Source organism: Bombina bombina, chromosome 6 (assembly GCF_027579735.1).
Source record: "Bombina bombina isolate aBomBom1 chromosome 6, aBomBom1.pri, whole genome shotgun sequence".
Classification (NCBI taxonomy): domain Eukaryota; kingdom Metazoa; phylum Chordata; class Amphibia; order Anura; family Bombinatoridae; genus Bombina; species Bombina bombina.
The window spans coordinates 1,069,005,548-1,069,030,246 of NC_069504.1; the positions used below are offsets into that span (position 1 = coordinate 1,069,005,548).

At 36.4% G+C, this 24,699-nt stretch overlaps 1 protein-coding gene across 1 annotated transcript in view; it reads right to left on the reverse strand.

Annotated features, from left to right (window-relative positions):
• Positions 1 to 596: 596 nt before the first annotated feature.
• LOC128664185 (prostaglandin-E(2) 9-reductase) overlaps positions 597 to 24,699 on the reverse strand; it is a 71,718-nt gene continuing 47,615 nt past the window's right edge. Inside the window, exons 7-9 of the mRNA XM_053718948.1 lie at positions 14,794 to 14,959; positions 9,509 to 9,591; positions 597 to 1,056 (exon numbers count right to left, since the gene is read on the reverse strand). Of these exons, the coding sequence (XP_053574923.1) occupies positions 1,014 to 1,056; positions 9,509 to 9,591; positions 14,794 to 14,959 (292 nt within the window). The 3' untranslated portion in view covers positions 597 to 1,013. The remainder of the gene's footprint in view (positions 1,057 to 9,508; positions 9,592 to 14,793; positions 14,960 to 24,699) is intronic.

Here is a 24,699-nt window from a genome sequence, read left to right on the forward strand (position 1 = left end):
GGGGAATGGGTAATAAAGGGATTGTCTATCTTTTTAAAGGGATACTAAACCCAATTTTTTTCTTTCATGATTCAGATTTTAAGCACCTTTCTAATTTACTCCTATTATTATTTTTTCTTTGTTCTCATGCTATCTTGATTTGAAAAAGCAGTATTGTAAGCTTTAGAGCCAGACCATTTTTTTTTCAGCACATGGGTAGCACTTGCTGATTTGTGGCTAAATGTAGCAAACCAATCAGCAGCTCTACGAAGGTGCTGAACTAAAAAATGGGCCGGCTCCTAACCTTTTATTACTGCTTTTTCAAATCAAGATAACATGAGAACAAAGAAAAATTGATAATAGGAGTAAATTAGAAAGTTGCTTAAAAATGCATGCTCTATCTGAATCATGAAAGAAAAAACGTGGGGTTAGTATCCCTTCAAGCAACAACAATTCTGGTGTTGACTGTCCCTTTAATACTGTTTGCAGGAACATTCTGTAACTTTGAAAGATAACATTGTTCTTAATGCCTGAGTGTATATTTTTCTTTTATAGTCCTCAAAAAAAAAAAAACCCTACAGAGTATGAATCTTAAAAGAACACAAAACACTTTGAGATTATAATATAAATGATTTAATTATACAAAGTGAAAATAAAAATCGCAGTAAAATTATGGGTTTTAAAGTTCTGAGAACTGAAAATAAAAACTGCAGTGAAGATTTCCCAAGTCCTGCTATATATCCCTGTGTTCTGATTCATGTAGCTGTCTATCGTTCCGTACAATTATACCTAGCACTGCGTACTATGTTGGCTCTTCATTGATTGAACAATAATAAAACAATTATGTTGAATTGCTTCAGCAGGTAAAATAAAACATCTGAAACTAAATTAATTTTATATAACTATTATTTTTTAAGAATAAAAACAATTTTAAAGCTGAATACTCCATATGTTATGAGACTTACACAACAATATTCACCACAATCTTAGCACAAATTTTCCTTTTTTAATATTTTCATATGGTTGTATATTTCTCAGAATTCCTCACTGAATGGATTCTGTGGGTGATCTGCAAAACTGTAAATAAAGAAAAGCAAGAATGGCTTAAAGAAACATTTAGTTCTACTTTATAAATAATCTAGAACAGGTGCATGCAAAACCTAATAAGCAAGGTAGATTCTTTGAGATTTGAGAATAATAAGAACTAGCACAAGACGGTATCAACAATTGCTGTAGCAATAAGTCACAAATTAACCAAGTCACATGAATTAATTTAACTTACTGGTAAATGTATCCTTCCTAAATAATAAAAATCACTATTTAATAAAAAGCAATATTGTTAATGTTTTCCATAGTACAGAAATAATATCAACATTAATAGTATCAGAAACCAGCAACCCTAGGTTAAAGGGACGTATGCTGTAGGTTTTGTTTCCCTTAAAGGGACATGAAACCCAAACATGTTCTTTCATGATTCAGATAGAAAATACAATTTTAAACAACTTTCTAATTTACGTCTATTATCTAATCTATTTTATTCTCTTGGTATCATTTGTTGAAGGAGCAGCAATGCACTACTGGTTTCTAATAGAACACATGGGTGAGCCAATGACAATCAGTTTATATATGCAGCCACCAATCAACAGCTAGAACATAGGTCAGGAGTGTCCAAACTTTGCTCTCCAGAGGTTTTGGAACTACATTTCCGATGATGCTCAGCCAGCATTTTATCTAGCTGAGCATCATGGGAAATGTAGTTCCAAAACCTCTGGAGAGCAAAGTTTGGACACCCCTGACATAGGTCCTCTGCTGCACATGAACTTGCCTAGATAAACATTTCAGCAAAGGATAACAAGCGAAAGAAGCAAATTAAATAATAGAAGTAAACTGGAAAGTTGTTTGAAATTGTATTCTCTATCTGAATCATGAAATAAATATTTTGGGTTTCATGTCCCTTTAATGTGTTTCCAAAGATGTGTTATACCAGCTGCAGAGTATAAAATATGTGTAATTGTTCCTTTAGGTTAAATTTAGTATATGAAATAGCTGTCTTTAATCTTTGCAACTATAACCCATTAAAATGGGCTGAGCTTACAAGCAAAACAGACCTTGTTATCTTATAAGTAAATATAAACACAAACGGCTAGATTACAAGTGTTGCAGTATGGCTATACTGCTGAAAAATTGGCAATTGTGCATGGAATGGCCAGTAACGCATATTACGAGTCGCGGCAGTGTAGCTATACCGGAAGCATTTTAGCCTGTAACGCAATGTCCATTCAGCACTCAAAAAAATGACTTGAGTGCAGGATTTTCATAGCTCTCGTATTACTGGTTGTGCGGTCCGGCTAAAATGCTTGCGTTGGAGCCCATTCCGCAATCTGAGACCAGTAGTTATGGATTTTGCGAAACAAAAGTGTTTCACAAAACTCATAAAATGTTACAAATTACACTAACACCCATAAACTACCTATTAACCCATAAACCGCCACCCTCCCACATTGCAAACACTATATTAAACTTATTAACCCCTAAACTGCTGTCCATCCACATTGCGAGCATTAAATAAACCTATTGACCCCTAATCCACCGCCCCCAACATCACAACACTAAATAAACCTATTAACCCTAAATCGTGCGACCCCCACTTCATTACTAATAAACTAAACCTATTAACCCCTAAACCTCCAGCCCCCACATCGCAAAACACTAAACTATTAACCCCTAAACCTAACACACCCCTAAATTTAAATTAAAATTACCATATAACTATCTTTAAATAAATAAAAACTTACCTGTTCAAATCAGCCAATAGTATGAGAGATTCTGAAATCCTATTGGATGTTCAAATCAGCTAATAGGATTTCAGTAGCTCTCATCCTATTGGCTAATTTGAATAATCAAATCAGCCAATAGGAATGCAAGGTACACCATTTTGAAACGGGTACTTTGCATTAAACTTCAGTGTACGGCGGTGATGGTATATGAAGAGGAAGCTCTGCGTAGGATGTCATCGCCGTCCAGGATAGCTCCGCGACGCCGGGATGAAGATAGAAGACATCCCCAAGATGGATGAAGGTGTCGCCGCCTGGATGAAGACTTCTCACCGCCTAGATAAGGATGGATGCCCGGACTTCAGGAACCGTGAGTAGTTTTTCTGGGGTTAGAGTTAGGTCTATTTTTTTGGGTGTTTTTTTTTTTTAGATTAGGGCTTTAAAGGGCAGTGTAAAAGAGTTGAATGCCCTTTAAGGGCAGTGTAAAAGAGCTGAATACCCTTTTAAGGGCAATACCCATACAAATGCCCCTTTAGACTTAGGTTTTTTATGTTGGGGGGTTGGGTGGGTGGTGGGTTTTACTGTAGGGGGACTTTGTATTTTTTTCTAGGTAAAAGAGCTGTTTAACTTAGGGCAATGCCCTACAAAAGGCCCTTTTAAGGGCTATTGGTAATTTATTGTAGGTTATGGGGTGTTTTTATTTTGGGGGGCTTTTTTGTTTTTATAGGGCTATTAGATTAGGTGTAATTGTTTTTATTTTTGATAATTTAGTTTATTATTTTTTGTAATCTTAAAGTTTTTTATTTTTCGTAATTTTAGTATTTATTAGTTTTTGTAATCTTAGAATTTTTTAATTTTTTTTTCGTAGTATTCGTTTTTTTAAATTTGCAATTTAGGTTTTTAATTGGTAGTTTTTTTATTTTATTAGAATAGATATGTTAGGTTAATTTATAGTTTAAACTTTTTTATTTCACAGGTAAGTTTTTATTTGTTTAAAGATAAATATATTGTAATGTTAATTGAAAGTTAGGGGGTGTTAGTTTTAGGGGTTAATAGTTTAATTTAGTCTTTTGCGATGTCGGGGAGCAGCGGATTAGGGATTAATAGGTTTAGTTTAGTAATAACGATGTGGGGGCTGGCGGTTTAGGGGTTAATAGATCTATTTAGTGTCTGCGATGTCGGGGAGTGGTGGATTAGGGGATAATAACTTTATTTAGCGTCAGCGATGTCGGGGAGCGGTGGATTAGGGGTTAATAATTTTATTTACTGTCGACGTTGTCAGGGGTGGCAGACTAGGGTTGTTTAGACTAGGGGTTTATGTTAGGTTTAAACTTAACTTTTGTTTTCATCTTAGACTTTAAAGGGGTTGCATTACAGAGATTTGCCATTCCGCAATTGCAGGTATTAGAAAAAAAAATAACACTTTCTCCCCATTGATGTCTATGGGGGAAAGCATGCACGAGTACATAAACTGAGCCCTTGGCTTTTGTGCAGTATGGAGCTTAACACACCATAATGCAGAGTACAAGGAGGTTTTTCAGTTACTCGTAATGGCTGCGCTATTAAAGGTGCAAAAACGCAATTTTTTTTGTCTTATTTTCACACCCAGTTTAGCACAAAACTCGCAATCTAGTTAAATGTCTTATCTTATCTCTGTCTGAGATAACAATTTTTTTTATTATTTTTTTGACCTATTTCTAAACTGCACTGGGAGTGTAATTTCTTATGCTGGATCTCGTTTACAGATAGCTTTTCTGTACCATTACTGCAGTACTGAATTATTCAGATGCAAAAGGCAAAAGCAGGTAAAAGAGTAATTTGTAAAAAATGTAATACATTCCAGAAATGCATCATTAGGAACACATTGAAGGTAAGAACATGCGGTCACGTGATTTCAAGCCTGGGATCAGATCATGGGGGCTACCTACAATGCTGGGCATGCCCCCCCCCCCGTCCAATTTCACATTTAACAAAAGTTGGAGGCTGCAGGATGACAAAAAATATAGGCTGTTGCATGCCAGCGCCGTTAAGGACATCCTAAGGTCATGAAGGGGTTAAACCCCTATATAAAGTATTTAACACAAGCATTTTTCATATTTTTACTACCTGCAATAGTAGTGCTGCCAGGTAACCCCCCTGTAATTAGCATGGTAGCTTCTCTCAGACTGTGAGTGCGCTGCTGTAGGGAAAGTTGCAACAATTTGCTGCCTTACAATTGGCAGAACTGATCTTTACTTATTATAATAATAAAAAAACTACTAGAATCCTAGTATTATCAGTACTAGGGATGGGCGAATGTGTTTATATTCGAATTTGAATGTTAGAACGAATGTTATTGTAGAAATTCCATTTACATAATAGAATGTTGATAAGAACGAATATTCTTAAAAATTCGATTTTCGAATGTTATTTACAGTTTTCGAATGTCACAATCGAATTTGAATGTCACTTTTGAATTTGAATATTACATTTATAAAACACAATTGTAGACTAGAAACACTATTTCGAATTTAAATGTCACATTTGAATCGAATATCACACTCAAATCGAACATCACATTTATTAAACATAGTTGTTAACTAGAAATACTATTTCAAATTCGAATCTTACATTCAAATTCGAATGTCACATTTGAATTTGAATATTACATTTAAAAAACACAGTATTAGACTAGAAATACTATTTCGAATTTGAATGTGACATTCAAATGTAGCATTCAAATTCGAATATTACATTTCAAAATCGAATGAATACATAGCTAAACAAATATTTTCAAATTTTATTGAAAAATTCAAAAACGAAAATTCGAAAATAGAATGTTATATAAACATTCAAAATTCGATTCGAACGAACGAATGTATCAAAATTCGTTTTAAATTTCGAATTTTTAGAAACATTCGCCCATCCCTAATCAGTACAAAGGTATCCCACAATAAGAAATCAGTTTACAATAGTTGCGGGCATTCATGGGGCAGAACTACCATTGGTACAGAAGGTGTGGTGGCACCAGGGCCCAATAGCAACCAGTCTATACATTGCCATTTGCAGAATCTGTAAAATTCTAATGGAGAGGAACATTTATTAGGGAAGGTTGCAGGTCTATCTATCTATCTATCTATCTATCTATCTATCTATCTATCTATCTGTCTATCCTCAATATCAGTTTATAGAGCAGCAAGAATATTATTAATATTGCTTAATACTAAGTTACTTGTGGGGGCAAACATCATTTTGCACCAGGGCCCTCTGGTGAGTAGGTTCACTACAGGGCATTCAGATCATTATGAATCCAATGTGGAAAAGGTGGCTGCTTGCAGCGTTCCACTCTTTTCAGAGCCGCATTTCTTCTTGTGAAAATGAAACACATGAAGATTTGATTGGATCAGCCAATAGGATTGAAGCTCAATCCTATTGGTTGATTGCATCAGCCAATAGGATTTTTTTCAACTTTAATTCTGATTGGCTGATAGAATTCTATCAGCCAATCGGAATTCAAGCGACGCCATCTTGGATGACATCCCTTAAAGGAACCTTCATTCTTCAGTAGCCGTCAAAAGAAGAGGATGCTCCGCGCCGGATGTCTTGAAGATGGAGCTGCTCCGCTTTGGAAGGATGAAGATAGAAGATGCCGTCTGGATGAAGATTTCTGCCCGCCTGGAAGAACACTTCTTGCAGCTTGGATGAAGACTTCTCCCGACTTCGTTGAGGACTTCTTGCCGCTTGGATGAAGACTTCTCCCGGCTTCGTTGAGGATAGATGTCCGGTCTTTAAAAACTGTAAGTGGAGCTTTGGGGGTTAGTGTAAGGTTTTTTTAAGGGTTTATTGGGTGGGTTTTATTTTTAGCTTAGGGTTTGGCCTGAAAAAGAGCTAAATTCCCATTTAAGGGCAATGCCCATCCAAATGCCCCTTTCAGGGCAATGGGGAGCTTATTTTTTTTAGATAGGATTTTATTTGGGGGGTTTGGTTGTGATGGTGGTGATTTTTACTGTTGGGGGGTTGTTTGTATGTTTTTTATAGGTAAAAGAACTGATTTCTTTGGGCAATGCCCCACAAAAGGTCCTTTTAAGGGCTATTGGCAGTTTAGTTTAGGCTACGTTTTTTTATTTTGGGGAGCTTTTTTATTTTGATAGGGCTATTAGATTAGGTTTAATTAGTTTAAATAATTGATCATTTCTTTTTTATTTTGTGTAATTTAGTGGGGTTTTTTGTAATTTAGTTAATTGTATTTAATTAATTTAATTTATTTAATTGTAGTATAAGGTTAGGTGTTAGTGTAAGACAGGTTAGGTTTTATTTTACAGGTAAATTTGTATTTATTTTAACTAGGTAGCTAGTAAATAGTTAATAACTATTTAGTAACTAGTCTACCTAGTTAAAAAATATACAAACTTACCTGTGAAATAAAAATAAAACATAAGCTAGATACAATATAATTATTAGTAATATTGTAGCTAGCTAAGGTTTTATTTTACAGGTAAGTATTTATTTAGTTTTAAATATGAATAATTTCGGTAGTAATTGTAATTTTTATTTGGAATAAATTAAATTATGTTAAAATTAGTGGGTGTTAGGGTTAGGTTTAGGGGTTAATAACTTTAGTATAGTGGTGGAGATTTGGGGGGTAGCAGATTAGGGGTTAATAACATTAATGTAGGCTGCGGCGATGTTAGGGACAGCAGATTAGGGGTTAATAATATTTAACTAGTGTTTTCAATGCGGGAGTACGGCGGTTTAGGGGTTAATATGTTTATTATAGTGGTGGCGATGTCGGGAGCAGCAGATTAGGGGTTAATAATTTTATTTTAGTGTTTGCAATGCAGGAGGGCCTCGGTTTAGGGGTTAATAGGTAGTTTATGGGTGTTAGTGTACTTTTTAGCACTTTAGTTATGAGTTTTATGTTACGGATTTGTAACATAAAAGCCATAACTACTGACTTTCAGTTTACGGTATGGATCTTGTAGTTATAGGCTTTACCGCTCACTTTTTGGCCGGACAGGCAAACTCGTAATACCAGCGCTATGGAAGTCCCATTGAAAAAAAGGACTTTTTGAAAGCTGCGGTAGTTACGTTGCATTACGGCCCACAAAATGTGTGGTACAGCTATACCTGCAAGACTCGTAATACCAGCGGTAGTGAAAAAGCAGCGTTATGAGGCTTTTTTACTCATAACGCAAAACCCGTAATCTAGCCGAATGTTTGTGGTTAAATGCTAACTAAAATTTAAGTCAAAATGCCAATATATTCAAGTAATAATAAAGCAAATTTGAATTTATATATAATTTGTAAGCATTGCAGGGTGCTTTAGACTTGTAAGTTAAAATGATGGCAAATTTAACTAATCATAAAGTCAAATTCTAAATCTGTGTAGTATTTTATGTATAACGCTCAATGTAAATATATGTACGATAATGGAAATACCTTTTAAACTTTCCATTGTTTTTATTTTTAACCGCCCTCCGCCTGCCCAATTCATTAATGTTTTTTTTTTTCCTGAGGTGGCATTTTCACCTCCCATCCAATCGGCTCACTAGCAAAAGATGCTGCAGAGCTGCCGTGTGGCTAGCGACCTGATTGGATGGGAGGAGAAAATGTCACCTCAGGAAAAAATAAAAAATTGAAGTGGGCAGGCGGAGGGGTTAAAAAATAAAAACATTGGAAGGAATAGAAGTAAGGTATTTACCATTTTCGTACATACATATACATTGAACATTATACATAAAATACTACACAGATTTGGTATGTGGCTTTATGCTATTATGTATTATTTGTCCCTCAATGAAAGCAATTAATTAATAACTTAATCAAGTAAGAGCTTCTTTGGGTAAAATGAAAATAATTTACAAACAGATGTGAATATTGTGTGACTGAGCTGTCCAGCTCGGGAATATTCCAACATGACATGTAATCGAAGACCATCAAAATAAAGACCAAGACCATTTTATTTTCAATATGGTACTGATCAGATCAGCTGATTGTCCCAATAGCGTTTGGCTCGTGTACACTGAAGCAGCACCTGTTTATGCACCATGGGCTGTATCCAAATCTATTACAAGTTGTTTGTACTGTTTGGTTTTCAGACTCTATTCCATGAGAAACCTATTTTTCATATGGATCTTCAATGAATTCTCAGGACTCTCAATCAAATTAATGTGTTAGAAACTTTGCATTAAGAGACCAACTTTTGGTGTAGGCCAACCAGCCCTGTGCCATCAGAATTTTAGGAGCGCAACATATTTTAAGAACCGCTTGGCTTGGTGTCATATGCCTTGAAGCTCCCATGCTATCCAAGGAGAGAGGAGTGGTTTATATGTGCTTACAGAAGAAGATAGATAGATGACATTTTTGGGGGCAGCAGATTTCTCACTACGCAGGGTAGCATTAAACCAAAATACTCCCCTGAACTACACAAACAGTATCCTAGTCCACTAGAAAACATTTTTTTGCAAAGGTTCGAGTGATTTTGTTCATTTATTTATCCTCTTGAAAACAATTTTAATCATTATTGCACAGCACATTAAGGCTGTTTAAATGCCTATTATGTAGCGTAATACTAGTCAATGCATCAATAACCTCTGGAAATAAAATGCTGGAATTAGATCTGTAATGCCTACAGTAGGAGTAGGTACCACAAATGACCAATCAGCCCACTGAGCTATCCCAGCAGCTTACAGACTTTTGCTGGATGACAGAAAAGGTATGAATTTCAAATGAATTTAACTGTGTTAGAAAATATAGAGGACCCAAGAAATACTTACTCTGGTATTATCACATAACGCAGATTTCTGTTCAGTCCATTAATAGTTTCCATGTCCTCTTGAGACAGCTGGAAGTCAAAGACCTGCAAAAACATTGTATTATTGCTCAGTAAGCAACTTTACCAAAGCAACACAATGACAAATTACAGAGAAACTCATACCTGACCAAATACAGAAACAGTAATGCATCTAGTCAGTAGTACTCAATCAGTATTAACCCTTGCCCCCCCATGCTGAACTTTTTAGGAGTTTTTAGATGCTGCTCACATTTAAGCCTTGCTATAGGTCATATTCAGTGAGAAACCTACACGTTCTATATATTGTTTTATTCAGCTGACCAAACAGATTTAAACTATACTATTATTTTATGCATATGTTAGGACCAGTATTCCCTCTAAGGCCACATTTTATGAGCGACCCAGCAGTAAAACAGTTAATAAGAGTCAGAGCTACCATCAGGGGGTGACAGGGGTGACTCCTGTCTGGGGCCCAACAGGCCAGGGGGTCCCATGAGGCAAGAACAACTATTATTTTATTTTTTTACATTTTGGCAGCCACCAGAGGGTACTACAGCAGAGTGCTATTGAGCGTTGGAAATGTTATTACAAGGAGTAAAGCATTAGCATTTGAGACGATTTCTGAGTGTGCACTAAACCACTATGCACAGTGTGAGACAAACTTGGCGCTTACATTTGTACAGTGTGTGCCTGAGTCAGACGGCAGACCACTTTCATTTGCAGAGAAGGTAGGACTTACTTAGTAAATGTTTTTTATTTCTTTGTGCAATTTCGGACTGTAACTTCAGTGTGGTAGTAGTTGTAGTTTTTAGCAATATGGAGCAGTGTATTTATGATTATTTGACAATGCTGTAGATATTCTATATTTAAAGCCATGTAGAAATGTTTCCTCCTCAATACACAAATAGTAGGTGCCCTTTTGGCAGATATGAAGTTTTTTTTATTAATATATATATTTTAATTACATTCCAGTTTACTACCCCTTTATACAAGGACTTTCCAGATGCAAGGAGGCATTTTAGCTAAGATTTTACATGTTATACTCTCAGACTAAGATTTCTCAGTGTTTGAAATGAGACAGGTTAAATTAACACTGTTCAGTTTACACTACAGCTGACTTAATTTTGAAATGCATTTCAACAAGCTTAAATCCTGCATTTAACCAGATCTAATGGTATGAGTACCACAGCTTATGGTTCCACCAAGACCATATAGAGTACAGCATTTTCAAAATCCACAAGTACAGCTGACAGATGGTAACATTTGTACACTATATTTGAAGTGGTGCTCTTGGTTGGGGAAAATATCAAATAAACATATGTCAACCTTTTAAAAGTACTTTTCTTCATCTAGCCATCTACCTAGATCATTAATGTACAAATTTGAATTCACATAATTATTTTTGTTTGCACATTTACAAATATGATTCTTTAAAAAGTAATCTCTTAATTTCGGGCCTGATAAGAACAATTAGCAAACACTGCACAATGCAGACTGCAAGGTATACTTCCCTTTTTAACTGTCACTGCTGGGCCACTCCCAAAATATGGCCTTAGAAGGAACACAGGTCACAACCCATGAGAACTCTACAACAAAATGTGTTCAAGAAAGTGTGTATTTTTATTACAATTTTAATTTAAAAAAAGGTTGTAAAAATAGTGTGTGAGTGTGTTTTTTTCTAAGCTCTATAGTGAAACCAAAAGGGGCTTTATTTTTGAGTGGGGCTTCTGGGCTTAAAACAAGGGGTTACCAGGGTCTTATTCCATAGGCCTTTTTATTTACATCTTATAAGCGCCTAGAGACCCCCAGCCTGCAGATAGTGTGGGTAAGTGAAGTTCTCTTTTATTTTGTAAAAAATATGTCTTAAATAAAATAAACATTATACCCCCAAGACATGCCATTCAAATGGTTGGTCTTGTTTTTTTTTTAGGACTACAGGTAGCTGAGATGGAGGGTTTACATACTTCTCTCCCCACCTAGCTCTCTTAAAGGGACACTCAAGTCAAAATAAACGTTTATGATTTAGAACGAGTATGCAGTTTTAAGACACTTTCCAATTTACTCAGGGGCGAAACTACAGGGGGTGCAGAGGTTTACAATAAAAAAAGTTGACCTGCCACTGCCTGCACTGATATCATGTGAGTGTGACATGATGCTTCACTAGTGTCTCTGACTACAGGGGTTAGTGTTTCTGTTTTACCCATTGGTGTTTATGTGTGTGTGTGTGTGTGTATGTATGTGACTGTGTGTGTATTTATGCATGTATGTGTGTGTGTGTGTATGTATGTTTGTGGAACCAGCAAATGAAAGACCTTGTTACTACAGCATGGGGGGGGGTAAACAGTGTCAGTCTATACAGTACCACTATATACAGTACGGGGGGCTGGACCATGTCACAGGCTACTGTGGATACTTTATAAAGTACTGGGGTGGGTAGGGTCAGGTCAGCCATCTCACCGGCAGATTACAGACTGTGTCACTGACTCACTATATACAGTACTGGTGGGTTAAATAGTGTCACTATATACAGTAATGGGGGGTCAGACCATCTCACAGACTGTGGGCACAGGGTACCTCCTTTTGCAGACATAATCTGATTCACATTTTATTTCTGTGTTAAAGGGACACTAAACCCAAAATTTTTATTTCATCATTCAAGTAGAGAACACAATTTTAAACAACATTCCAATTTACGTTTATTATCTAATTTGATTCATTCTTTAGATATCCTTTGTTGAAGAAATAGCAATGCCCATGGGTGAGGCATCCATGTGCAGCAACCAATCAGCAGTTACTTAGCCTACCTAGATATGCTTTTCACCAACGTATATCAAGAGATTAAAGCAAATTAGATAATAGAAGTAAATTAGAAAGTTGTTTAAAATGTCATGCTCTTTCTAAATCATGAAAGAAAAAAATGGGGTTTCATGTCCCTTTAAATGTAAAAAAAAAAAAAAAATATGTATCAAATTCACTTTTTTGGGGGTGGGTGGGGGGCCTTCTTAGATTCTTGCACCTGGGGCCTGTGGTTTCTAGTTACGCCTCTGAATTTACTTCTATTATCAAATTGTGCACAGTCTTTTTATATTCACACTTTCCTTTCTGGGGAACAAGATCTTACTGAGCATGTGCACAAGCTCACAGGATATACGTATACTAGTCTGTGATTGGCTGATGTCTATCACATGATACAGGGGGCTGGAAAATGAGAGAATCACTGAATGCTCCATTAACCACCATTTTACTTGTCCAGTAATTCATCCATCTATCAGCCAGACTACACAGCAGCAATCAGTCAATCAATGTTAACAGAATAAGCAACAACAAGAGATGTTAAAGGGACATCAAGACAAAATTAAACTTTAATTTTTCATATAGATATATCTGACATTTACAGTTTTCCAAAATGTTCTAATATCCCTTGGTACAGTTTGTTATAACTTATTCTCTTTTAATGAGAGCATACTAAGGTAGGCTCAGGAGTGTGCATGTGTCTTTAGCTCTATATGCAGGCAATGTTTGTAGCAATTTAATACTTATAGTACTCAATACATGCGCACACTTCTGAGCCTATCTCAGTATGCTTTCATGGAAAGGAGCTCAGTTTCAAGAAAGAATGCCGTGAAAAAATGGTAAGTTTGATTATAATAAATTGGAAAGTTATTTTTAAATTTAAAGGGACAGTCTACTCCAGAATTTGTATTATTTAAAAATATAGATTATACCTTTATTACCCATTCCCCAGTATTGCATAACCAACATATTATCATATTAATATCTTTTATACCTATACCATATTACTATCTTTTATACCTATGTGATTACCTTGTATCAAATCCTCTGAAAACGGCCCCCTTATTTCAGTTCTTTTGACAGACTTACATTTTAGCCAATCAGTGCTGACTCCTAAGTAACTCAACGAGAGTGAGCACAATGGTATCTATATTGCACACATGAACTATGGCTGCATTGCTGTAAAAAACTGTCAAAATGCCTAAGCGATAAGAGGCAGCCTTCAACAGCTTAGAAATTGGCATATGGGCCTACCTAGGTTTAGCTTTCAACAAAGAATGCCAAGAGAACAAAGCAAATTTGATGATAAAAGTAAATTGGAAAGTGGTTTGAAATGACATGCCCTATCTGAATCTTGAAAGTTTAATTTTGGCTAGACTGTCCCTTTAATTCAAGTGGTAATCGGGGTCAGCTGAATATTTTGGCACACTTATTTGAAACAACTAATGATGCCTGCATTTGTTCTACATTCAATTTGAATGTTTGTCAAATATTTGGACTTCTGTTGTTTTAAATAGATGTTAAATTATATCATACTGAATGTGGAAATTGAAGATGAAAACTATAGAGATTTTTTTTAAAGACATCATTTGAATTTTATTCTAATGGTAAAAGTATATTAGAATAAAAATGGTTAGAAGTCAGCGCCAGGAGAGCAAAGCACAGTATTGATATTAAATCAAATAAAATAATATTAAAATCTTACCTAAATTAAAAAGTCTCTGAACAGATTATTAAATACTTCTATTTGTCCCTGACGAATCAGGTGATTACTTATGCACGTTCTCAGAGGAAGGCAATAACAGACAGGTAGATAGAAGTGTGCAAGTGTTGCCGTAAATTTTATGTGAGCAATGAAAAAAATAATTTATTCCAATAACAACACTTTGCAAAATAAATAATAGATTCTTACAAAAAAAAAAATATAGATCTTGCTTAAAGGGACATGAAACCCATTTTTTTTCTTCCATTATAACCCAATTGTTTACATTTCTGATTCAGATAGAGCATGCAATTTTTGGCAACTTTTTAATTTAGTCCAATTTAAAAAAAATCTTAATTTTCTTGGTATCTTTATTTAAAAAAGCAGGAATGAAAGCTTAGAAGCCGGCTCATTTTAGGTTCAGCACTTGGGTAGCGCTTGCTGATTGGTGGCTAAATGTAGCCATGAATCAGAAACGCTATCCAGGGTTCTGAACCAAAAATGGGCTGGCTCCTAAGCTTTCATTCCTGCTTTTCCAAATAAAGATACTAAGAGAACGAAGAAAAATTGATAATAGGAGTAAATTAGAAGGTTGCTTAAAATTGCATGCTCTATCTGAATCATGAAAGAAAAAAATTGGATTGTGTGCCTTTAATTTCTAAAGTTATCCATAGTAACCTCTTAATTTTACTAATAGATGTGGGTGTTTATTTTGAACCAAAAAACTGAAAATATGCTTCTAGAAATATAGGCTAAATTAACGTATCCCCAACCTGAAAATTGTCCTTGATCCGTTGAGGATTATAGCTCTTCGCAATTGGCACAACCCCACGTTGGATTTGGTATCGGAGTGCTATCTGAGCTGGGGACTTGTTGTGTTTCTTAGCTAATGAATTTAGCACTGGGTCTTCCAGCAGCACTGGGGAGGTCTGGTCCACCCTAAAATCATGAGAAGGCACAAAGGAATGTAACATCGCAAATTCATACACAAAATAAATAGTTCAGTTAAAGGGAAATACAATTGCAAAAAGAAAATGCTCTAATATGTTATATGCAAGTAATAATGCACTAATAAAATGCTCTGCATGATTAAACCCTGCACATGGGTTAAACACATAGTTAAAGTCAGCTTCAGAGCAGCAATGCACTACCAGGGCCTAGCTGAACACATCTGGTGAGCCAAAGACAAGAGGCAAGCGTGCATAGACACCAATCATCATCTAGATCACATTAGTGCATTGCTGCTCCTGAAGCTACCTAGATATGTTTTTCAACACAGGAAACCAAGATAATTATGTAAATTTCATAATAAATTGAAAAGTCTCTATGTTTTATCTGATCCATGCAAATTTAATATTGACGCCCACATCCAGTTAATGCCAATTAACATTTATTTAATTTACAGATAAAATATACAGCATTACAGTAAAGTGAAAAATAAACACACTGCATTACACATTCACATTAAAGGGATATGAAACCCAAAAATTTTCTTTCATAATTCAGATAGAACATATCATTTTAAACAACCTTCCAATTTACTTGTGTTATTGCTTCATTCTCTTGAAGGAGCAGCGATGCACTGCTGGGAGCTAAACACATAAACAATCCAATGATAAGCGATATCTATATGCAATCACCAATCAGCAGCTAGATGAGCCTACCTAGATATGCTTTTCAACAAAAGATACCAGGAAAACAAAGCAAAATAGATAATAGAAGTAAATTGGAAAGTTGTTTAAAATCATGTGCTGTATATGAAGAATGAAAGAAAATGTAGAGGTTTCATGTCCAGTATTTTTCCAGACCAATTCTTGCTATAACACACAGTTTCATAGCTCAGTGCCCAGGGGTGAGCTACAGCGTATGCCTAAGGTTCTGTATACCTAGCCACACTACCTGACAAGGGAACTACATTTGCACTGTCACAGGTGTCTTTCTCCGTGAGTAAGTCTGATTTGCACACAGATTTGTATTTGATACTATGTACAGTAATGTTTTATTTTTTCTGTTGTGGAAACCATGATTGTGACTTATATTTAATATGAATACGTATATATGTGTCTAAATGTATTTGTTAGTGAATCAGTCTGATGGTATTAGTGTGGATAGGTGTTTCCCAGACATTAGCCCCCATTTATCAAACTCAACTATCTCTTCAGGTTTTATCTAAAGTTAAAGTACATGTACAAATCATAATGTCATTTAAAATATTTATCTTAATATTTTACATATTTTTATAAAACATATTTTTATTGAGGTGGTGATAACAATCACAATGCAAACAGGACATTGAAGGGTACAATAACACAGTAGTATTCCCCAGGGTTCACAGTCACTGTAACTCAAAGTGATGGCTATGTAAATACTCCAAAACAAGAACCTGCCGTTAAAGTGTAATAATGTGTATTATCCCCATGGAAAGCACAAGTCCATTTATCTCAGCGCAAGTGGAGGTAATTCACATTCAAACGATATGAGGAGAAAGGACAGAGGGTATAAGCCTCTACACTCACCCCACTGATAGTCAGCTTCACTTGTAAGTTTCACTCTAGACGTGATGGCAGCTTCCAGGTCACAGGTTTCGTCATCCCGGTGAACCGCAGCTCCTGTGCGGAATTATACACTAGACGTACCTTCCTCTAAACGCCATCCGAGTCTTCTGGGCGTCTGACGTCATCATCGGAACATGCCGAAAGGGGGTGTGCGAGGTTTATCCAATCCGATCGCTCCGGCGCCGGTCAAATCTTCAGCTATCACAAGGGGAAACACTGAACGGCAGGTAAAGAACCAATAGGAGTAGAGGCTCTGTGGGCTCTTGAGAGTGAACGGACTCCTTGTAGTCCGTAAATATAAGCAAAAGAAAAAGATTCAAGAGTTCCAATTGTAGAAGAATCAAATGACTTTATTGAGGATAAAATCCAAAAGTATACCAGCACGGTAACAGAGAGACAGCTGGCCCTACTAGTTTCGGCGGTGTGCCGTAATCTAAGACCTGCTGTGTATTTACAAGTGGGTGTTTAAAAGTAACTCTCTACACATTCATTGGCTACAGAGGGGTTAGAAATACCACTCCCCTTTAACCCTTGTCTGGGTTAAAACAAATGGAGGAAATTGTCAACATAGATGTAGACAAATGTAATATAATACATAAGTTGAAATACATACATTAATAAGAGTCAAATTAATTAGAAGAGGGGGGGAGAGAGAAAATTTTGACATTAGTAATCTATAACTAGAGCTGCATGTCATATTAGAAAATAACAATGGTTTTGTTACCAAAAATGGATTGAATATATACAAATATGTGCAATAGTATAAATAAATCAATCAATAGCAAGCAAAATAAACAAGCTGAAAATTGAGGAATACAATTGATGAGCATACAAAATCCATTCAGAAAGACAAGAACACATTATGGCATATATAACTACAGAGCCTGGTTATACTAGAAGACCGATACAAGAGATGCAATCTAATGAAGAGAATTCCTCAAATGTAGTGGTACATAATGGGGTACTAAAGATAAACCATTAAAGTTATAAACATAAGGCAGTCAAAATTAAGACTTCTCAAATATGAATATCTAGGTACCCTCATATTTACCAATACGGGAACAATCAAAATACAATGCATAAACAATATAAATTATTTTTATTATTTAATCAAATCTAATAACCAAGAAAGCCCTAATAGTAAAGATATGAACACATGAAATTGAACCTAAAACAACATAATATGATGTTGTATTTATCTCGATTATAAAAAAAGGTTTTTATTATTAGGAATTCGATTTCTCCAAAGAATGTGAATGGCTTAAATGTTCTGAATGTTGTTTACCAGTGTAAAAGTTAACTATACGGTAAATGAAAAAAGCGACAATGCTAAATTATATTCAGCACCAGTGATTGATCAGATCAAATTCCGAGTTGAAGCCATTAGGGACCTGAGTGCGTAGTCTGAAAATCCAGAATGCTTCCTGGCGTGCTAAAATAGCATCTTTGTCCCCACCTCTTGGTGGTCTCCTAATGGCCTCAATTGCTCGCCACTTGAAAGATCTGACATCTCCATGATGAATTTCAATAAAATGTCTGGCTAATTCTGAACATGTCTTTTCGTTCCTAATGTAGCCCAAATGTTCCCGTACTCTGGTACGGATATCTCGAGACGTCATGCCCACATACTGTAGTTTGTGACAAACACATTCAATAACATAAACTACATAGTTAGTGGAGCATTTTATGCAACCCTTTGTTTCATATGTGTGGTTGGTAACACAAGAGTAGAAGTTTCTACCTTCTGTGATGAAATCACAGGCCTTGCATCTTGAGACTCCACACTTATAGGTCCCATTTACAGAGAGCCAAGTAGTGGGCCTGGTATTCTGTGTTATTTGACTTGGAGATAGGATGTTTCCTAATGTGACATTTCTGGAATAAACACATTTGAATCCTCTCTCCACTACCGGTTTTAGTTTTTTGTCCCCATATAACATGGGGAAGTATTTCTTGAGAATTCTACAAATCTCGTAGAATTCCGTTGAATACTTGGTGATGAAGAGTGTACAATTTTTGGTTTTGTGATCAGACTTTGTAAGTGTGCTTTTCTGAAGGACATCACCTCTTTTAATTTTGGTTACTTCATCCAAGGCGTTATCAACCAAAGATTGGTTGTACCCTCTTTCAAGCAACCTATTTTTTATCTCTTGGCTCTCCTTTTTGTAATCAGATTCCCTATTGCAGATCCTTTTAGCCCTAAGTAGCTGTCCTTTTGTGATACCCTTGAAAACATGTTTAGGGTGGGCGCTTTTGTGATGTAAAAGGGTATTTCCTGCAATGGGTTTTCTATACAAATTGGATATAATGGTGCCAGTGTCAGTGTCTCCCCTAAGGTTAACATCCAAGAAATGGATTTCTGATTTTTGCCATTCATGGGTGAATTTCACTCCATTGTCACTTATGTTCAGGAATTCTGTGAAATCCTCAGCCGATTTACCATCAGAGGACCAAATAATAATCAGATCGTCAATGAAACGTTTATACAATCGTATATGATGGATGAAGGGGTTTCTATCTGCATAGACAAAGTTAATCTCTAGCCATCCCATAAATATGTTAGCATATGACGGGGCAAATTTTGCCCCCATGGCAGTACCTTGTCTCTGCAGATAGAATACCCCCTCAAACATAAAATAATTATGTTTTAACAAAAAAGAGGTCACTCTGATGATAAAATCAGCTGCAGGGTTATCCATGGAATAAAAAGATTCCAAAAAGTGTTTAATGGCAATGATGCCCATATCATGGGGGATAGTGGAATATAATGACACCACATCGATGGTGAGCCAACTATCCAATGGTGTCCAGACAAAACCATCGAGTATCTGTAAGATATGTGTGGTATCCCTGATGTAACTGTGTAAGGAATGTACAATGGGTTGCAGGATGGCGTCCAACCATTCTGACAATGGCTCTAAAAGGGAGCCAATGCCAGAAACGATCGGACGTCCCTTGACCTCCTCAAGACTCTTGTGAACTTTTGGCAAATGATGGAAGATCGGGACCACTGGGTTCTCAACATATAGATATTGAACAGTATCGTCATCCATGAGGTCCAAAAATCTTCCATCATCCAACAATTGTGATAATTCTCTCTGGAATCTTTTGGTGGGATCACATGAGAGTACTGAATATGTATCAGGATCTCTCAATTGTCTCATGGCTTCATGGACATATGTGTCCTTATCAAGGAGTACAACACTTCCACCCTTGTCAGAGTTCCTAATGACAAGGGAATTATTGTTTTTAAGAGCAGCTAGTGCTTCTTTTTCGCGTAGAGACAAGTTGTGTTTACTGGTTTTTTTAGAATAGTGGAGAGAAGTTAGGTCCTCCACCACTCTCTTGTGATAGAGTTCCAGGTTTTTACCTCTACTGTGAATAGGGTAAAATTTAGACTGGGGTTTGAATTTAGGAAAAACCTCTGTTGCTGTTGTTTCTGTAATTGCAGATTCTGCTTGTAGACTCTCAAGAGTTGTTAAATCACAAACATCTTGAAAGTTATTTATATTAGACATGGGCAAAGCAGACCTTCTAGAGGGAGCTCTGTTGATTGCTTGTTCAATATCTGTATTAGGATGTGCAGATTCAGGATTGTTGAAATGCTTTTGTAAGGTAAGCTTCCTTATAAATTTATTCACATCCACTATGGTGTTAAATAGATTAAAGCTGTTATCAGGGCAAAAACCCAAGCCATAATTCAACACTTTGATTTCAACTTGATTAAGTGAATGTGACGATAAATTTATAACACTGCCTAAGTTAGGCGTTTGGTCTCTCTCAGGGTATACCGATGTTTCTGAACCCCATCCTTCCCTCCCCCTTTGGTTTTTTTGGAACAGGCCGAAAAACCTGCGGTTTATTTGTAGCTACATGATCGGATGTCATATTAGACCCCCCTTCCCCAGCATGGGATTTAAGAATAGATGGTGTATTATCTGTCACACTGCCAGGTGTTTTAGGCCTGACAGCTTGACCACATTCTACATCAAAATTGGTAGTATTACTGGGTAAGGTTGCTTGGTTGATGGATTCCGGTGGGTCACCCCTCAATAATTGGGAGGTAAATTCACCATCTGATCCGGATTGTTCCTCACCCGATGTTGAAGCTACAGGTGATGAATGTTCATCATCTGTTGAATCTACATCAGCAAAACTGACTTTTTTCTTTTGTTTGTTCTTGTTCCTATTTTTATTTTTGTTTGTATTTTTGTGGTTATAAGGACCACCACCCTGATCATCACTACCTGAGCCTTCACTCCCATCTGTAATATTCAAATTGCCTTTATTCTTATTTTTATTTTTGTTTGTATTCCTTCCTCTGAATCTTGCTTGTTTTTGCCAAATAAAGACTTTTCCCTCATTATAATCCCTTTGATCCCTGAGGAATTTAGTATGTTTTGTGGATATAAGGGTTTTCCTATTATTCTCAACTACCTCGGCCAGCATTTTGTCATGTTCAGAATTAGCCAGACATTTTATTGAAATTCATCATGGAGATGTCAGATCTTTCAAGTGGCGAGCAATTGAGGCCATTAGGAGACCACCAAGAGGTGGGGACAAAGATGCTATTTTAGCACGCCAGGAAGCATTCTGGATTTTCAGACTACGCACTCAGGTCCCTAATGGCTTCAACTCGGAATTTGATCTGATCAATCACTGGTGCTGAATATAATTTAGCATTGTCGCTTTTTTCATTTACCGTATAGTTAACTTTTACACTGGTAAACAACATTCAGAACATTTAAGCCATTCACATTCTTTGGAGAAATCGAATTCCTAATAATAAAAACCTTTTTTTATAATCGAGATAAATACAACATCATATTATGTTGTTTTAGGTTCAATTTCATGTGTTCATATCTTTACTATTAGGGCTTTCTTGGTTATTAGATTTGATTAAATAATAAAAATAATTTATATTGTTTATGCATTGTATTTTGATTGTTCCCGTATTGGTAAATATGAGGGTACCTAGATATTCATATTTGAGAAGTCTTAATTTTGACTGCCTTATGTTTATAACTTTAATGGTTTATCTTTAGTACCCCATTATGTACCACTACATTTGAGGAATTCTCTTCATTAGATTGCATCTCTTGTATCGGTCTTCTAGTATAACCAGGCTCTGTAGTTATATATGCCATAATGTGTTCTTGTCTTTCTGAATGGATTTTGTATGCTCATCAATTGTATTCCTCAATTTTCAGCTTGTTTATTTTGCTTGCTATTGATTGATTTATTTATACTATTGCACATATTTGTATATATTCAATCCATTTTTGGTAACAAAACTATTGTTATTTTCTAATATGACATGCAGCTCTAGTTATAGATTACTAATGTCAAAATTTTCTCTCTCCCCCCCTCTTCTAATTAATTTGACTCTTATTAATGTATGTATTTCAACTTATGTATTATATTACATTTGTCTACATCTATGTTGACAATTTCCTCCATTTGTTTTCACCCAGACAAGGGTTAAAGGGGAGTGGTATTTCTAACCCCTCTGTAGCCAATGATTGTGTAGAGAGTTACTTTTAAACACCCACTTGTAAATACACAGCAGGTCTTAGATTACGGCACACCGCCGAAACTAGTAGGGCCAGCTGTCTCTCTGTTACCGTGCTGGTATACTTTTGGATTTTATCCTCAATAAAGGCATTTGATTCTTCTACAATTGGAACTCTTGAATCTTTTTCTTTTGCTTATATTAACAGACTACAAGGAGTCCGTTCACTCTCAAGAGCCCACAGAGCCTCTACTCCTATTGGTTCTTTACCTGCCGTTCAGTGTTTCCCCTTGTGATAGCTGAAGATTTGACCGGCGCCGGAGCGATCGGATTGGATAAACCTCACACACCCCCTTTCGGCATGTTCCGATGATGACGTCAGACGCCCAGAAGACTCGGATGGCGTTTAGAGGAAGGTACGTCTAGTGTATAATTCCGCACAGGAGCTGCGGTTCATCGGGATGACGAAACCTGTGACCTGGAAGCTGCCATCACGTCTAGAGTGAAACTTACAAGTGAAGCTGACTATCAGTGGGGTGAGTGTAGAGGCTTATACCCTCTGTCCTTTCTCCTCATATCGTTTGAATGTGAATTACCTCCACTTGCGCTGAGATAAATAGACTTGTGCTTTCCATGGGGATAATACACATTATTACACTTTAACGGCAGGTTCTTGTTTTGGAGTATTTACATAGCCATCACTTTGAGTTACAGTGACTGTGAACCCTGGGGAATACTACTGTGTTATTGCATCTTTTTCCTTGATCCCCATCGGCTCTCCTCTGTTTCCTAGAGGCCTATTCAGTGACTTTATTATAACAGATACTCTCTGTATACCTTATCCTAAATATGGAGGTCACGGTATCAGCACAATTCTACTCATTGCTACCCCCTAGCGATTGTGATTTTGAAGGGTTGGAGTTGGAGGATTTTTTCAACCAGGAGTCTAGTGACATTAAATTGGGGGATTTGTTTTACAGCTTGGAACTATTAAGGCTTAAAGAGATACGCCTGAAATTGGACACCTGGATTATAAATAAATACCTTGGACTTAAGATGATACCCAGAGGCCTTAGGGTAAAAAAGTTTCCCAATTTTGCTGTCACAGACAGCGAATTCATCAGGGAATGGAATGACATTTTATCTGAATGTTCACTGAGGCTTATGGTTTTGTTAGTCAACTATAAATCTAAACAATTACAATCAGTAAGAGATGAAATTGTTATACTCCAAAATGAATTGTCTAAATTTCAAGATCTAGAAGAATATAGTTGTTTTGACAAAATGCTGGCCGAGGTAGTTGAGAATAATAGGAAAACCCTTATATCCACAAAACATACTAAATTCCTCAGGGATCAAAGGGATTATAATGAGGGAAAAGTCTTTATTTGGCAAAAACAAGCAAGATTCAGAGGAAGGAATACAAACAAAAATAAAAATAAGAATAAAGGCAATTTGAATATTACAGATGGGAGTGAAGGCTCAGGTAGTGATGATCAGGGTGGTGGTCCTTATAACCACAAAAATACAAACAAAAATAAAAATAGGAACAAGAACAAACAAAAGAAAAAAGTCAGTTTTGCTGATGTAGATTCAACAGATGATGAACATTCATCACCTGTAGCTTCAACATCGGGTGAGGAACAATCCGGATCAGATGGTGAATTTACCTCCCAATTATTGAGGGGTGACCCACCGGAATCCATCAACCAAGCAACCTTACCCAGTAATACTACCAATTTTGATGTAGAATGTGGTCAAGCTGTCAGGCCTAAAACACCTGGCAGTGTGACAGATAATACACCATCTATTCTTAAATCCCATGCTGGGGAAGGGGGGGGTCTAATATGACATCCGATCATGTAGCTACAAATAAACCGCAGGTTTTTCGGCCTGTTCCAAAAAAAACCAAAGGGGGAGGGAAGGATGGGGTTCAGAAACATCGGTATACCCTGAGAGAGACCAAACGCCTAACTTAGGCAGTGTTATAAATTTATCGTCACATTCACTTAATCAAGTTGAAATCAAAGTGTTGAATTATGGCTTGGGTTTTTGCCCTGATAACAGCTTTAATCTATTTAACACCATAGTGGATGTGAATAAATTTATAAGGAAGCTTACCTTACAAAAGCATTTCAACAATCCTGAATCTGCACATCCTAATACAGATATTGAACAAGCAATCAACAGAGCTCCCTCTAGAAGGTCTGCTTTGCCCATGTCTAATATAAATAACTTTCAAGATGTTTGTGATTTAACAACTCTTGAGAGTCTACAAGCAGAATCTGCAATTACAGAAACAACAGCAACAGAGGTTTTTCCTAAATTCAAACCCCAGTCTAAATTTTACCCTATTCACAGTAGAGGTAAAAACCTGGAACTCTATCACAAGAGAGTGGTGGAGGACCTAACTTCTCTCCACTATTCTAAAAAAACCAGTAAACACAACTTGTCTCTACGCGAAAAAGAAGCACTAGCTGCTCTTAAAAACAATAATTCCCTTGTCATTAGGAACTCTGACAAGGGTGGAAGTGTTGTACTCCTTGATAAGGACACATATGTCCATGAAGCCATGAGACAATTGAGAGATCCTGATACATATTCAGTACTCT